The sequence below is a fragment of the Bos indicus x Bos taurus genome, chromosome 13 (assembly GCF_003369695.1).
Source record: "Bos indicus x Bos taurus breed Angus x Brahman F1 hybrid chromosome 13, Bos_hybrid_MaternalHap_v2.0, whole genome shotgun sequence".
Lineage (NCBI taxonomy): Eukaryota > Metazoa > Chordata > Mammalia > Artiodactyla > Bovidae > Bos > Bos indicus x Bos taurus.
This window is the reverse complement of record NC_040088.1, coordinates 10,826,712-10,843,956: the sequence shown is the minus strand read 5'-3', so window position 1 is coordinate 10,843,956 and position 17,245 is coordinate 10,826,712. Positions and strand designations below refer to the sequence as shown.

Sequence of the window (17,245 nt, the reverse complement as noted above, 5' to 3'; positions counted from 1 at the left end):
GACTGAGTGACTGAAATGACTGAGATTGGAAAACAGAGGTGATATGTGGATGTAGCAAAAATTGGGACTGTGGCCTGCAGAAATACAAGCCTGGGAAATTGTTTTTGGGACCGTGAGAGATGATAGGCTTCCCTCCAGCTGATATTAATATCATTCTCAAGGGAGACTCAGATCAGTACAGAATGACTCATTATAACACAATTCATTGTTAACAGTGTACACCTCCTTGGACGCTTTCGAAGCAAAGGCCCTTTACATGGGCTATCTCTTTTATCCTCTGCAACAATACTTTGAAAGAGAATGTGATTCCCAGTTGACTGAAATGGAAAGTGAGGCATAGAGAAGTGAGGTAACTTGCTTAAGGTCACACGGTTTGTAAGAAGCTGAACGCAGATTCAAACCTGGATCTGTCCAATGTCATAGCCAAGCTCTTGGCTCTAAGCTTGCCAAGCTCTTAGCTTCTGCTCATCTGAGAAATTCACCTCTCAGCAACTCACAACGCCAACTCTAACCCTGCATTCAACCTGGGAACTTCCAGGGTCAGTCAGGGAGTGGGTGGGAATCGGGGTGGGGACGTGGAGGAGCAGAGAACACATGTGTTCAGGGGACCCTATCTTCAGGGTCACACCGATGCCACCATGGTCCAGAACCTGAGATGTTGCAAACGTCACACCCCGGGGAGGCTGAGAACTCCTGCGGGCCAGCCCCTGCCTCTGCTGCTGTGGCACAATGACAGCAATAACAACAAGAATCCTAGACAATGACAACAGCAGCTAATATTTATTGAGTGCTTCCTACTTCTGGCCCTTGTCCTGAATGCTGCGTATATAGTATCTGGTTTAACTTTTGTGAAAACGTTTCGAGGTAAACATTCATTTCCTTTTAGACATAAGAGAATTGCAATCTGCAGAGAAGACAAGATATGGGCGGCAGCAGCAGAGGGCAAGCTCCCTGTGCTCAGAACCTCTCCCTGTGCTCCTTCCAGAAGGGAGCCGTTTATCAGGGTGTTGGCATGACAACCAGAAGGGCTGAGATGCCTCCTCAAACATCCCAGCTTCCTTCCACAGCCCAGCATCCATGACCTTAAAAGGCATTACAAAAAGCGAGAGTAGCCACAAAATCAGAAACCCTGAAGCTAATACCCCCTTGACCACCTAGTGGCTATGAGCCTTTCTTTGTCCCTTTCCGTACCTCAGTTTCCTTAACTGGTCAGTGAAGGAGCTGGACCATCTCCTTAGGGCCCTGAATGGGTCTAGGAGCAACACTGCCCAAGAAAAGTATAACATGAGACACACATGCAATTTTTTTTTTTTTTTTTTTTACTTTTCTAGTTGCCACATTCAAAAATGTTAAAAGAAACAAGTGAAATTTATTACAATAATATGCTTTCTCTAACCCATTATATCTAACATATAATCATTTCAGGACTTCGGCAGTCCAGAGATTAAGACATCGCCTTCTAACATAGGTGATTGCAGGTTCAACCCCTGGTTGGGGAGTTAAGATCCCACATGCCTCATGGCCAAAAAAAAACCAGAACATACACAACAGAAGCAATACTGTAAGTGGATTCAACAAAGCCTTTAAAAATGGTCCACATCCCCGCCCCCTCCCCCGCAAGAAATATAAACATTTCAACCTGTAATCAATATAAAAATTTATTACTAGGTTCCTTTACATATTTTTCTTATGAAGTCTTTGAAAGCCAGGGTCTGCTTCACACTTACAGTGCATCTCAATTTGTATCAGCCACACTTTAAGACCTCGACAGACACACAAGGCCAGGGGCTACCATATTGGACAGCGCAAAGCTAGAGTCGCCTTCAATCTAGAGCACATTTTAGGGAATGAGACATCTCAGCTCTCTCCCTTCTCCCTGGGAAAGCAGTCCTGGTCCTAGACTTTGAGCTGAGAAGTTCCTTTCAAGCCCAGAGCAGACAATCTGAGGCCACAATGGAGAGAAACCCCAGGCTGCCTGGGCCAAGGAGGTTGGGAGAAAGGCTCTCTGTTCTCTGCAGCCTGATTACTCAACAAAGCCCCCGGGAGCGAGGCTCCTCCTAACCCAAAGATTCCCTTAATTGGAAATTCAATCTGAGCTTAAAACCGAGTCAAGCAGCTACCCACACTCCCCACCCCCACCCCAGTGCCACCAGCTCTGTGGGCATCCAGGATAAGGAATCCTAACCTCCCCTCCCGGTGGCACCACATGGAGGAAGCTGGCACCACCTTCTCACTCCTGAGACTCAGTGCCCAGCCATGGGTCTGGCAGCCTTCTTGGAGGGAGCTCAGTGTCTTCATGTTCAAGGGCACAGCCTTAGCAGAAAGGACAGGGAGGGTAGGGAAAGCAAGGCGGGCGGAGAGGGGCAAGCTTTTGTCCCCAGCAGGGGAAGACCTTGGGGAAATCCCTCCTTCTCTGCAAGCTTCCATTTCATCACCTTTAAAATCGAACATGTTAAACGATGGTAAAGACTGCTTTGCTGTTGGCTGCTCTGTGCCAGGCATTTTTCAGGCATTATCTCATCTACTCCCCCAAACAAACCCAGGAAAGAAAGAAGAGCCAGGGTTCAGAGTGGTGAGGCGACTTGGGCAAGGTCACACAGCAATTCAATACAAGAGCCAGAATTCCAACTCATGGACTTCCAAATCAAGAGTTTAAGCTCTTACCTCATTTAAGCTCTTTGGAGCCCCAGGCTGGCACAGGACAGCCTTGGCTTATGCCTGTCGTAACTATATACACTTGGCATAATAACTTTAAATGTTCCTTTGGAGAGAAGAGACAAATCTTCCATACAGAAGAATTTCTAGTTACGTATATGGATACTTTACCCTCCAAAAAGGCAGAGGTTTAATTCCAGACCCTTCTGAGTGTGGGCTGAACTGGATGTCTGGGATCCAGAGATTAAATTAGGGGGAGGATAAAATGGTAATTTGACAGCAGAGAAACCCAGCAGACACCACCTGAAAGTCTGAAGTTTAGTTAACAGTAAGGTATGAATGTTGGCTTTGATGAATGTGTCACTGTAATGAAAGAAGTTGACATTAGAGGAATCTGGGTTAAGAGTATATGGGAACTCTCTGTACTACCTTTGCAGCTCTTCAGTAATCCTACAATGATTCCAACATCAAAGTACTATTTTTAAAAAGTGACCCCTTGGGACTTCACTGGTGATCCACTGGGTAAGACTCAGAGCTCCCAAGGCAAGGGGCCTGGGTTCAATTCCCAGTGAGGGAACTACATCCCACATGCTGTAAAGATTGAAGATCCCGTGTGCTGCAAACTAAGACTCTGTGCAGCCAAATAAATACTATAAAGTGCTCCTAAAAGCATCCAATAAATCATATGACTATCTGGCTCTGCCCCTGACCAAGAAATCTTAAGAAAATCACCCATACCTTCTTTCTGCCTTAATGACAGTAACTATTCACACATTCCTAGCAACTGAAAGTTTACAATGTTTAGAGTGGGCAAATGTGCCGGTTAAAGCTTTGGAACCAGAAATCCAGGAGCTGAAGCCCTGGTTCTCTCACTTGCTTGTCGGGTGGCCTGAAGTGCACTGTCTTCCTTCTCTGGGTCCCAGCTTCCACATCTGTAAAACGGATTCACGGAAGGTCATGATAACTTGCATCTGTGGAGCCCTTGGCTAGGTGTCCAGCACAGCGGTGGGTACTCTGATGTGCCACCCAGTTTCCCCTTCAAAACCCAGGATTTATTTCTCGCCTCCTCCTGCCCTCAAGCTGCTCAGAGTACAGCCTACTGTCAGTCCTGTCCAGGGACGGCCACTAGCTAGAGAGAGCCGACCAGCCCCAGGTCATGTGCCTTCTGGAGGTCAGCTTGGATTCAATGCAGAGGCTCCAAAGATCCAGCCCCCTCACTTCAACTCGGGAGAACTTTGAAGGTCCTCTCCACTGCAGGGCGCCCCTTGAGGTCTGCTGAGGCACTGTGGAGACTGCATTGCAGCCCAGCATGACCCTCTGCCCAGTCCTGCCTCCTTCCCTTCCCCAGATATTGCTCCTCAGAATGTGCCCGTAAACTCCTGCATATTCATCTCCATCTCAAAGTTGGCTTCTGAGAGAACTCGTCCCATGACAGAGCTGTGAACCACTGGACACGGACTATGTTTCTTAACCCTCAGACCCACCCATTTTTATAGATGAGACAACTGAGGTTGATTTAGCCAAGAACATACACGTAAGAAATGGTGGCATCGCAGACAGGGAACGGAAGTTCAGATGGGCAAACTGAGTTGCCCGTCTTTCAGGTCTGAGCTGAAGGATGAAAGAGCTAAGACTCAGCCCTGCTCCTGCTTAACCCTTAAGACTACAGTGTGAAAGCCTCCATCCCAGGCCATGTCGAGCCACCAGCAGGAGGGTTCTCGGCACGAGGACAGGCTGGTACCTCTCACGGCTGTCCTGCCACACCCTCTGTTGCCCCCGCAGTTCGTCAACACCTGCAAAACGGGATTAACAGCAGTGCCTACCTCCTCATGACCTTGTATAAATGAAATGAGTTACTATACATCCCTGGAAGGAAAGTTATGACCAACCTAGATAGCATATTCAAAAGAAGAGACATTACTTTGCCAACAAAGGTCTGTCTAGTCAAGGCTATGGTTTTTCCTGTGGTCATGTATGGATGTGAGAGTTGGACTGTGAAGAAGGCTGAGCGCCGAAGAATTGATGCTTTTGAACTGTGGTGCTGGAGAAGACTCTTGAGAGTCCTTTGGACTGCAAGGAGATCCGACCAGTCCATTCTGAAGGAGATGAGCCCTGGGATTTCTTTGGAAGGAATGATGCTAAAGCTGAAACTCCAGTACTTTGGCCACCTCATGTGAAGAGTTGACTCATTGGAAAAGACTCTGATGCTGGGAGGGATTGGGGGCAAGAGGAGAAGGGGACCGACAGAGGATGAGATGGCTGGATGGCATTACTGACTTGATGGACGTGAGTCTGAGTGAACTCCGGGATTTGGTAATGGACAGGGAGGCCTGGCGTGCTTCGATTCACGGGGTCGCAAAGAGTCGGACACGACTGAGCGACTGATCTAATCTGATCTGATCTGATACATCCCTGATGGCTTCCCTGGTGGCTCAGATGGTAAACAATCCGCCTGCAATGCAGGAGACCTGGGTCTGATCCCTGGGTTGGGAAGATCTCTTGGAGAAGGGACTGGCAACCCACTCCAGTATTCTTGCCTGGAGAATCCCATGAACAGAGGAGCCTGGTGAGCTACAGTCCATGGGGTCACAAAGAGTCAGACACGACTCAGCAACTAACACACATACGTGAAGACATCAGAATGGTGACTGGCTCACAGGAAGCCCATTATAAGAGTTAGAATATAAACAAATAATATAAGCAGCATAAAGTTGCAACTGTGAATGTTGTAAGAAGACATCTATGCAGCTGAGTGAGAGTCAGGCTGTGACAGGGGGTGAGGCTTCATCAGCTCTATATGGGGGTCAGACTTGACCCGATCTCTGGAGGAATAGAAATTAAGGGGCAGCAAGAGGAAGGAAGAGTAGTCCAGACAGAGGAATCAGCAGGAACAAAAGCCTTCGGACAGGTAGAACTAGAGAAGGATGATGAAAGGCCAGTATGACTAGTACAGAGCCAAAAATCCAGGTCCTAGGATACGATGGTAGAAACTGAGGCTGGATAGGAGGGCAGGAACCACTTACTACCTGGCCACTCACTACCTGGGTGATTTGCAACTTTATCTTTCAGAGCCTCATTTATATCATCTGTAAAATGGGGACAAAAATAGTACAAAGTCATGAAGGAGACTGAATGAGTAGATATTTGTAAACCACTTAAAATAATGCCATGCACACAGCAGGTATTATAAACGTTTGAAGGTAATATTGGAACTTTTTCTGAAGTACAGTGAGAAGACATAGAGGGGCTCGAATATGGATGAAAGTGTAGGTACTAAGCGGATGGAGAGTGGATGGACGAAGGGCTGGGGGATGGGTCAGTGGAGGTGGCTGAGAGAATGGACAGGCGGATGGGTTGCTGGGTCTGTTTGGGTGATGAAGGTGGTTGGATGGATGGATAATGAGTGGATGGCTGGATGACTGGGCAGGTGGTAGAAGCGGATGTTGTTTCAGTAGACAGAAGCATGACTGGGTAAAGGGGTGACTGAATAAATGGAGGAAATCAGATGAATGAAGGTGGTGGGGTAAATGGATGCATGGTTGGATGTTAGGATGGCTGGTGGTTCAGCAGACGGGAGAAGTTGAGTGAATGTGGGTGCTGGGGATGAACGGATGGATGGGTGGTTGAACGGGTGTCTGGGTGGCTGGAAGAATGGTTGTGGATGGATGGGGCGGTGAGTGCTTGGTTGAGTGGGTGTAAAGATGGAAAGCTGAATGGATAGATGAAGAAATGGTTGGGTGGATAAGGTGGATGTTATACAGGGGCTGAGTGGATGGATGGATAGAGGAGTTGGGCGAATGGAGGGATTGCTAGGGTGAGTAGTAGAGAAGTTGGGTGAGCGAAGTGGGTGGATGAATGGATGAATGACAGGGTGGTTGGATGGGCGACTAGGTGGTTGAATAGGTTGTTGGGTGGTTGGATGGGTAACTGGGTGATAGAATGAGCAAACAGAAAATTAAGTGGCTGGGTGGGTGGGATGGACAGTTGGGTAGAGAGATGGTTGTTTAGGTCAATATTATAAAAGTTGGGTGAACGTAAGGTTTAAGTGAAGGGAGGGATTGGTGAAGTGTGTGAAGCTGTGGGTGGGAAGAATCGAGTGTATAAATGGATGGATGATGGATAGACAATGAATGGATGGGTGAACAGGTGACATGAGATCCCGAAGCACCGCCAATAAACCCGCTATATAAAGTCTTGGGGGGAAACCCCTGATGGTGAAGGAAGCAGGAACAGGGCCTCTGAGGTTGCGCTGGCCCGGGACCCTTCCCGGAGTGGGACGCTGCCCATCCACGCCCCGCCCGGGGGTCCTACCTGGAGGCGGCGATCTCGGCCTTCTGGCGCGCGATGGCGGCGGCGCGCTGGGCGCCCTCCACGCTGTGGTCCACCTTCTGGCGGACCTTGCTGCTCTTGAGCGGCAGCACGCGGCGCTTGGTGCCCTTGACCAGCACGTTGTGGCGGTACTTGCCCTCCTCGCGGCGGCCGTCGGGCAGCGTGGTGCAGCCGTAGCCGTGGCGCAGGTTGTCCAGCCACTCGCCCTCGTAGCGGAGGCCGCTGGAGCGCTCGCTCACGCCGAAGCCCGAGCGCTTGTCGTTCTTCCACTCGCCCATGTAGGTCTCGGTGGTGGTGGCGTCGATGTCGGCCTCGAAGGGCGCGGCCTCGTCGGCGCCCTCGCCCAGGCTGCCGGTGGACGCGGCGTCGCTGGCGCCCGAGCTGAGGTCGCTCTTGAGGAAGCTGACGCGGCTGCGCTGGCTGCCCAGGGACGTGCGCGACTCGGCGCGGCGCAGCTTCCCCAGCAGCGCGCCCCGCTGGAACAGGCCGCCGCCCTTGGCCGCCCGCGCCACCGCCTCGGCGTTGGCCAGGAGGCTGAGCGCGAAGCCGCCGCGCGGGATGGCCGGCCCGGGCAGCGCGGGGCCGTCGGCGGCCGGCGAGGCGGGCGAGTCCGGGGCCAGCGTGCCGTTGCTGTGCTCGCTGCGCAGGGACGAGAGCGACGTGCGCAGCGGCGAGCGCACCACCACGGCCATCCCGTAGGGCACGCTCTGGCGCACGCCGTAGCCGTGGCGCATGCCGTTGGTGAACTGGCCTTGGTACGTCCCTGCGGGCGAGGAGAGGACGGTCAGTGGAGCTCCCAGGGCTGCCAGGGAGCCCGGCCGTGCCACGGCCAGGCCGTCGAGGGGCAGGGGATGTGGAGTGACCGGAGCCAGCGGGCCTCCGAGGGTTGAGATTGCCTGAGTGTGTGAGAACACATGCCTGAAAGCCAGGCGTTGATGCAGTGGTGTGAATAGTCCCATTGGTGGGAACGTGTCAAGGTCACGAGCATGCCAGATGGAGTGAGGTGGAATGGCGCAGGGCATCAGTGTGTGAAGCTGTGCCAGCAGGCGAGGTCCCTCGAGTGCATGGAGTTACACGAGTGTGCCAGGACATGAGCAGACAGTGTGTATATTTCTGCTGGTGGGAACACACTAGGGTCTTTAGTGTGCCAAACAGAGTGAGGTTGAGAGAGCCTTTTTAAGTGAAGAGTGAGCCAGGTGAGGCTCTGTGAGTGTGAAGTAAACTGAGCGTGCGTAGAAATGGAATCACACAAGAGAAATGAAAAGTGCCAGAGGGAGAGTGGGTAAGACAGTCAGTTTGTGAGGTAGTGTGAAAATTGCATTTGTGTGAGTGTGCAAGGTAGGGGAGCATGTGGAAGCATGAGTGTGCAAGGCAGTGTGTGCACAGAGGGTGACCAAGATCACACCAACGGGTCATCATGAGATGTATGTAAGGTTATGAGAGCATCTGTGGTCTTCAGTGTGCAAGGACAGGTAAAGTTGTAAAGGTGCAAGACTTAGAGGATCAAAAAGTGCAAACTTGTGAGCAGGCAAGGCTCTGTATGTAGGTTAAATGTTTGTGCATGGTTATCCTGGTGTTCAAGGTGAAGTGAAGGTCCAAGGTCATGAATGGCTAAGGCGGTGTTTTCATGGTGGTATGAATGTTGGAGGGCATGGGCAAGTGTGAATTTGTGCAAGGCCATGTGTAGAGAAGACGGTTGGGGGCATGAATATCAGTGTCTTTTGACTGTATAGGCTCATGTATGTCTGATGCCGTGTGTACACATGGCGTGAGTGCCTAGCGGAGGTGACATTACGGGTATGTGTGAGGTCTGAGTACACAAGGCCATATGAGTGCTGAAGTGCAACGTAATCTGAGATTGAGACACCCGATGCTGAGTGAGGGTGTGAGGTTGGGCGCATTAATGAAACTGAGACCATTGACACTACATGTACGCAGGATAGTGGCGTGTACAGGGAGCTATTAGCAGGAAGGCCTTGCGTGTCCATGAGTATGAACACATGAGCTCCTGGGAACTAGAATCTGTGCACGTGACTGTGACATGCATAGAGGGGCGGAAGAGAGTAGTGGTTAGAAGCACAGACTCCGGAGCCAGGCTGCTGGGTCTGAATCCTGCCTTGGCCCTTGCTAGCTGTGTAACTTTGGGCAAGTGACTTAACCTCTTTGTGTCTCAGCTGTCTCACCCGTTAGAACAGATTAACAGTTGCCTCTAACCTCATAGGGTTGTTGGAGGTTTAAATGAGTTAATATTGCTGATGAACTATGAAGGAAAAGATATGAGTGTGATTTTGTGATTCTGCAAAGTTGTGCTAGTGTGTGTGGTCACCTAGCTGCATGAACAAGCTGATACAAAGCTACAAAATAACTTCATATTCCACCCCCATCCTAAGAGGCTGTGCTCCCTGGGGCTCCATCCAAGACCTCCCTCCATCTAAGACCTCCCACGCCCTCCCCTGTCCTCCCTGGGGGATTGCATCATCTGGTGCTTTTATAACTGCCACCTATCTCTTGCTGGTTATCCTGACTATATCCCCAACCTCTTCCCCTCTGCAGCTCCACCTTGAAGACAGGTGCCCCCAGATGTGACACAGCATCTCCAACTTGTCACCTCCCCTCCCAGCTCCCCAACACCTGTTCTGCCTTCTGGATCTTCCTCCCCGCAGCAGCACCCCTGAAAGCCATTTCTCTGCCTCCATCTTTGTGCCTGGAGTACAGAACAGTGCCTGACACAGCATGTTCGCTGAAGTGAGGGGGCAATTCAGAGCCTGTGTTTTAAACACAAGCTGATATGCAGCCCTGATTAACCAAACAACCAAATGGCTTCCCAACAAATACCCAGGATGGCTGCTGCAGCTGCTAAGTTGCTTCAGTCGTGTCCGACTCTTCGCGACCCCATGGACTGCAGCCTACCAGGCTCCTCTGTCCGTGGGATTTTCCAGGCAAGAGTACTGGAGTGGGTTGCCATTGCCTTCTCCAGGATGGCTGCTAAGGGACCCCTAAGGTCAACCCAACAGGCATGCTCCCATTCATACCTTTGCATTGGCTGTTCCCTCTGCTTGGAACTCTTTTCCCTCCCAATGTCCTTGAAGTGTTTGCTCCCTGAGGCTTACCTGACCACCCTGTTTAAAATTACAATCTGCCTGGGACTTCACTGGTGGTCCAGTGGTTACGAATCCACCTTGCAATGCAGGGGACACAGGTTCGAGTCCTGGTCGGGGAACTAAAATCCCACATGCCGCAGAGCAACAAAGCCCGCGACCACAACTAGAGAGTCCCTGCGCCAAAACAAAAGATCCTGCACGACGCAACAAAGATCCACGTGCTGCAATCAAGACCCAATGCAACTAACTAAATAAATGTTTGTAAAAATAAGTAAAATGCTAACACCCACCCAAATTTCTTTCCCCTTCCTTCTTTGCTTTTTGTTCCTTCATAGCATATCTAATATTACATATATTTTGCTTTTTCTTTTGTTTTTTGACTATCTTCCCTGGGTTTCCTTGGTGGCTCAGTGGTAAAGAATCCACCTGCTGACACAGGAGATGGGAGTTTGATTCCTGGGTCGGGAATATTCCCTGGAGAAGGAAATGGCAACCCACTCCAGTATTCTTGCCTGAAAAATCCCATGGACAGGAGTCTGGCAGGCTACATGGGGTTGCAGAGAGTTGGACATGACTGAGCACACACACACACACACACACACATACACGGCACATCTCCCTAGTAGAATGTAAGTTCCATAAATGCAGGATTTCCATTCTTTTTTGTTCACTGTTGTATCCTTAGTACCTAAAATAATAATACTATTCAATAAATATTGTTGAATAACAATATTCAATAGATATTTGTTGAAGGAATGAGTGAGTAGCATGAATTTTATAACTATTTTCTCTTCTTTCTGCTCTAGCCAGCTGAAAATGGATCTGCAAAAATGACCAGAGAGATGTTTATAATGGCTCCCATAAGACTCACCCAACATGACACAGTTAATAAATGCAGAGTGATAAATGCAGAGTGTCACAACTCACATCCATATCTGACTGTGCTCCTTCCAAAAGTCTCAGAAGAAAAAAGAAAAAAAATGAGACAGAGAAGTGGACGAGACAGCACATTGTGGACAGACAATGAGACAAGAACAGGACAGAGAAGATAGTAAACTGGAGGAAAGAAAAAAGCTAATCTCTGGATTGAATAGCTTGTGAAATCAAATCAACCAATCTACCTTTAGCTTAAATTTGGCATGAGATGGGCTGACGTGGCCCCTTTAAGCCTAAGAAAAACTGAGATTGCAACAGGAGAGTGTCTCTTGGCCTCCAGTTGGGGAGGAAACGGCCAGGCTATATTAGGAAACTTACAAGCAAGTGACAAGAAGCGCAGACACCCAGGGGAGGTTGGGAGTGACAGGGCCCTGGGAAGGGGAAGAGCCAAGTGCTGGGGTCATTCCCTGCCTGACTCTCTCTAAGACAGGACAGTTCTCTCTGGGGACAGGAAGAATGCATCCAAAGAGGGAGAGGGGAACCCACCCAGAGCCATCTGGCTGAGAAGGGCCCTCTGTGTAAGGAAGTGCTTCCTCATACCCTTTGGGATGGCCCCTCACTTGAACTTGTAGACATTACAGGGCTTGCCTGCAGGGTAAGGACCAAGATTCTCAGCAGCCTGCAAGGCCTGACGTGGGCTGCCCCTGCCCACCTCTCCGGATTCATCCTGAATGGCTCTCCAGGAATACTCGCCTTCCTACCTCAGGGCCTTGACACATGCCTCCCCTCTTTTTCTTGGTGTGCTCTTCTCCTCTTTCCTCCCTTAGTCAACTTCTAGTGACATTTCAAGCTTCAGCTTAAATCTGACTTCACCTAGGATGATTTCTTGAGCCCTCCCCCACCCCCCACCAGATACTGCCACATGATGTCAGTACTTCTGGGCGTTGTGTGCAGTCACAGCCAACAATGTTTATCATCGTTTATTCACCTTAAGCCTTTCCTACCAGACTGTGGCTTCCAAGAAGGGATGGGATCCTATCTTGCTTATTTGCCATGATCTCATCATCTACACAGTACCCAGGCATAAGGAAGCCCTGAGTGAACATCTGGGGAACCTGGGAGCATCTCCTGAATGAACCTTACTGTTCTTTCATGGTCAGGAACTGTATCTTGTCTTTTCCCTCACAACTCAGCGTATAGTAAATTCTCAGTTGGGACTGGCAGTGGCTGCCGAGAATATTCACGACTAACTCTGGGAGTTACTGGGATATTTGTAAAAAACTGATGAAGGCTATAACCACAGTAAATGCCATCCTAATATACAGACCAGACTCCTCAGTTTAATAAAACCGAAATAGTGCCTTTTCCTTGCAATCCTTGTTCAGGTTTAGTATAGAATAACCTGGGTTGGGAAAGACTCTGCCTACCAGTGCAGGAGACACGGGTTTGATCCCTGATCAAGGAAGATCCCACAGGCCACGGGGCAACTAAGCCCATGTGCCACAACTATTGAGCCTGTGCTCTAGAGCCTGCTCACCACAACTACTGAAGCCCACGTGACCCAGAGCCCGTGCTCCGCAACAAGAGAAGCCACTGCAACGAGAAGCCTGAGAACTGCAACTAGAGAGTAGCCCCTACTCTCTAAAACTAGAGAAAAGCCTGCACAGCAGCGAAGACCCAGCCCAGCCAAAACTAAATAAATACATAAAATTATAGTAAAAAGAATAACCTGAGTTTTAATCATAACTCTTGACACTGGGTAGTTCTAAAACATGCATAAGTTATTGAAGCCAGTTAAGTCTCAGTTATGTCTATAACTATAACATGGAGGTAATGATACCTCCTTCCTGTGGCTTTTCACTCATTCCTTTGAATCAAGTGTTGGCAACGAACTGGCCTAGGTGCTGGGGATGCAGTGCAAATAAGTAGATGTGGTCCCTGCCCTCAAGGGGCTTGGAGTCTAGTGCCAGCGATAGATTTGATTTAATGGCACCCCACTCCAGTACTCTTGCCTGGAAAGTCGCATGGACGGAGGAGCCTGGTAGGCTGTAGTCCATGGGGTCACTAAGAGTCGGACACGACTGAGCGACTTCACTTTCACTTTTCACTTTCATGCATTGGAGAAGGAAATGGCAACCCACTCCAGTGTTCTTGCCTGGAGAATCCCAGGGACGGGGGAGCCTGGTGGGCTGCCGTCTATGGGGTCGCACAGAGTCAGACACAACTGAAGCGACTTAGCAGCAGCAGCACAGGAATAAACATTAGGCTGCCCCAGCAGTGTGATCCAGAGAGATGACCATCCAGTTCTTGGTTGGCAGTGGAATGGGGAGGGTTGGTTGACCAAAGATTAAGTGAACTCTATGTGAGGCAGCTAGCACACAGCAAGTGCTCAATAAAGGCTAGCTTTTTGGCAGGTCAAAGTCTTTGCTCAGAAAAGCTGGCCCAGAAAGGATTAACTGGGAAGATGAAGAGGAGCCAGGAAGGACAGAGAGAACTTAGAGGGAGAGAATGAGACCAGCTCTGGTTTTCTCCCTAGGTCTGCGTGCTTGTAAGAAAGCGGGCTTGTGTCCTGGGATGCCCAGCTTTTGCTGGTTTGGGGACACTTCTGAATCAGGGAGGCCTCAGAGCGTCTGTCCTTGGGAGGAAGAGCATTTGGGGGATCTGTTCATCAGTGAGACTTGGCCCCCTACACACAGAATGGAGGAGTTTCTGGAAACCATATCTATAGTATAAGATCCACCCCTCCGGGGCCAGAGTTTATGGCTTAATTGACCTGGATACTAGAAAGCATATCAGATGGTTGTAATATGCATTCTGTCAACGTTCTCCACTGACCTCAGCCAGCATGCTCTGTCCCTCTGTTGTAAAGCCTGCTAACTGAGGCCCTTAGCACCCTGATGCACCCATTGGCAGCTTGATCTCTAGCAGATCCATGCCCCTGTTCCCACATGTGGAGTTGTCTATTTAACTGTTCCTAAATGTATTCACTTCTGTTGTACGCATTATTTGTTTGTTTTAATTATCTTTGGCTATGCCAGATCTTTGTTGTTGTGTGCAGGCTTTCTCTAACTGTGGTGAGCAAGGGCTACTCTTTAGCTGTAGTGGGTGGGCTTCTCACTGAGGTGGCTTCTCTTACTGCGGAACACAGGCTCTGGGTGTGCAGGCTTCAGTAGTTGCGGTCCCCAGGCTTAGCTACCCCAAGGCATGTGGAATCTTCCCAGCGCAGGGATCGAAACCACATCCCCTGCATTGCAAAGTAGCTTCTTAACCACCAATAGGGAAGCCCCGGACTCATTATTGAAATATTGTTATTTGTTAACATTTGTTCTCTAAACCAGTGTACTATGAGTATACAGAGAGAGAGTCTAACTTCTCCAAAAACAAGATGAATGTTTTTGGATGTTCATAAGGGAGAGAGTTCCTTAAAAATCGCTCTCAAACTTGCCATGAATGGGCTAACTATAAAAGAATGGGAAAAAAATATAAATTTTTAATTTATAAATTAAATTTAATTTCTTGCTCCATTTTAAAGAAACCAACAGAAACCAGAAATTGTAAATGATATGTTACAGGAACGGAAGGCAGACAATGAGAAACTCCACTGAATATCTACACGTTGTACCTAATGTGACAGGGCTTCCCCGGTAGCTCAGCTGGTGCAGAATCTGCCTGCAGTGCAGGAGACCCTGGTTCAAGTCCTGGGTCAGGAAGATCCCTGCAGAAGGGATAGGCTACCTACTCCAGTATTCTCAGGCTTCCCTTATGGCTCAGATGGTGAAGAATCTGCCTGCAATGCGGGAGACCTGGGTTGGATCCCTGGGTTGGCAACATCCTCTGGAGGGGGATCACAGTCCATGGGGTCACAGAATCAACACAGCACATACCTAAATGTGATATAAATTAAAATAAATATCACAAGAGACTTCCCCTGGCAGTACAATTGTTAAGACTTTGAGCTTCCAATGTAGGGTATATGGGTTCGATCCCTGGTCGGAGAACTGAAATCCGATGGCCACACAGTGCACTGAGAAAATAAATAAAAAATGAATATCTTAAGGTTTATGCTGCCAAGTCCCTTCAGTCGTGTCCGATTCTGTGCGACCCCATAGACGGCAGCCCCCCAGGCTCCTCTGTCCGTGGGATTTTACAGGCAAGAGTACTGGAGTGGGGTGCCATTGCCTTCTCCCCTTAAGGTTTATAAATCATTTAAAAATCTTTCTCTGCTCTCACTAACATTCAGTTAACCAAGTTGCATTTGGCATCAATGACATCAGATTAGAGGGCTTCTACTTCGATTTTAAACATCAGTGTGAGTACATCTGCTGTGACCAAGAGATGGGTCCATCTCAGGAAAGAAGATACCAGATGGGTAACTGAAACTAAGACAAGGAGAATAAAAGCCTGTGTATGCCAGTACCCTGATGTGTGACTTTCCCATAGGGTGTGAATCCAAGGTTTGGATGAGTTTATTTAGGGCAACACTGCACTTTTGTTTTTCTTTCTCAAGTAAAGGATGCTTCTGACCTGAGTCACTGGGGACTCTGTCTTCTACCTGGTCCGCTGGAATTCTCCCAATGTGGTAGGTGCAGGTCATTCTGTTCAGACCACAAGAGGCCAAACTAGAGATATATAGCCTAGAAGATTCTTCCAGCTATACAACCTAATGATCTATTAAGGCAGGCTCTCAAAAAATGTGTTTCTCAAAACTGGTGTTAATAGTTTATCATGAAAAAAAATTCTGAAGTCAAGACAATTTGAGGAGGTTAAATGAAATGAGTTTTTCTGACTGTGAGACTATGCCAGAAGAATTATTTTATATATTTTATATAAACTATTTTAAATATATTATTATATATATATATATATATATATATATATATGTATATATATATGGCAGTGCTTGGGTCTCTGGGTCTTAATTGGGACATGTGGGATCCAGTGCCCTGACCAGGGATCAAACTGGGCCCCCTGCATTGGGAATGCAGAGTCTTAGCAACTGGACCACCAGGGAAGTCCCCAGAAGAATTATTCTTCAAGAATTTTTCTTAATTCTTCACTATTCCTCCCATGTGTCTCTGAGAAAGATTCTCAATCCAGGGGCAAATCCTGATTGCTCTAAGTCAAGCATTAAAGTCTCTCCAGCTTGCCAGTGATTGGATTAGTCGTGAGCGTGTGATGAAATCTGACCTTGAGACTTGAGGGTAAGTTGGCTAGTGGGGTGGGGCAAGGGAGACAAGAGAGGTTTCATAGCTCTTATAAAGAGATACATGGGGAGAAACATACCCTCTTTTTCTGCTGGATGTTGTTGAATGTGGACATGACTCCTGGAGCAGTGGCCAGAGGGTAACTAGCTGAGAGCAAAACCCACACTCTGTGGATGGCAGAGCAAAAAGATAGCAGGAGTCTGGGTTCTTGCTGGTGCTATTGCACCTTCAAATTAACTGATCCTGAGACTTCCCTACCTCTGGAGTGTTGTTATGTGCAATCAGAAATATTCTTATTAAAAAAGATCTGTGCTGCCCAATAATGGTAGCTACTAGCTGCATGTGGTTATTGAGCACTGGATTGAAAATATTTAGTACAGAAAAAAATGTAAACTATCTCACTAATAACTGTATATTGATTACATGTAGAAATGATACTTTTTGGGATAACAAGTTAAATAGAAGATGTGTAATTGTAAAGCAATTTTCCACCAATTTTTAAAAAATATGTGATTAAAATTGATTTCACATTTTAAAATGTGGCTACTAGAAAATTTTAAATTACATTTGGAGCCCACATTATATTTCTATTGGGAAGTGTTGGTTTTAGGTCATTTGGAAGTTAGCGCTTTCTATTACTTACAGACAGAAAAAAATATCCTAAGAGATACAGGTCTAATCATTCTAATTTTACAGCTGGGAAAATTGAAATAAAAAATGTAAATGACTTGCTCATGATCATACTAGTGTGGCAGTTGTTGGAGATCACAGCTGAGTAACCAGACCAGTGCCTCCTCAGCACCTCTAAGAACCTGAGAACACCCTTTACAAGGTAAAGGTTCAGAAGCCTTCACCCAAATCTCAGCCCTAAAGAAGTACAACTATTCAGAAACCCACAGGGATGTAAAGCAATTATCCTTCAATAAAAAATAAAATTTTTAAAAGTATATAAAGAAAATAAAAGTGTGATTAAAAAAAAGAGAGAGAAACCCTCGGGGAGTCTAGAAGACACAGAGTCCACTTTGAGACAGAAAAGAGATATGTGGATCAGACCATGAATTCTGCCTCCAAATACAGACT

The 17,245-nt window shown here is 48.0% G+C and overlaps 1 protein-coding gene across 1 annotated transcript in view; it reads right to left on the bottom strand.

Moving 5' to 3' along the window:
- Positions 1–17,245, bottom strand: part of JPH2 (junctophilin 2) — a 76,986-nt gene that overhangs the window by 43,694 nt on the left and 16,047 nt on the right. The window contains exon 2 of the mRNA XM_027558494.1: positions 6,967–7,747. Coding sequence (XP_027414295.1) covers positions 6,967–7,747 — 781 coding nt within the window. The remainder of the gene's footprint in view (positions 1–6,966; positions 7,748–17,245) is intronic.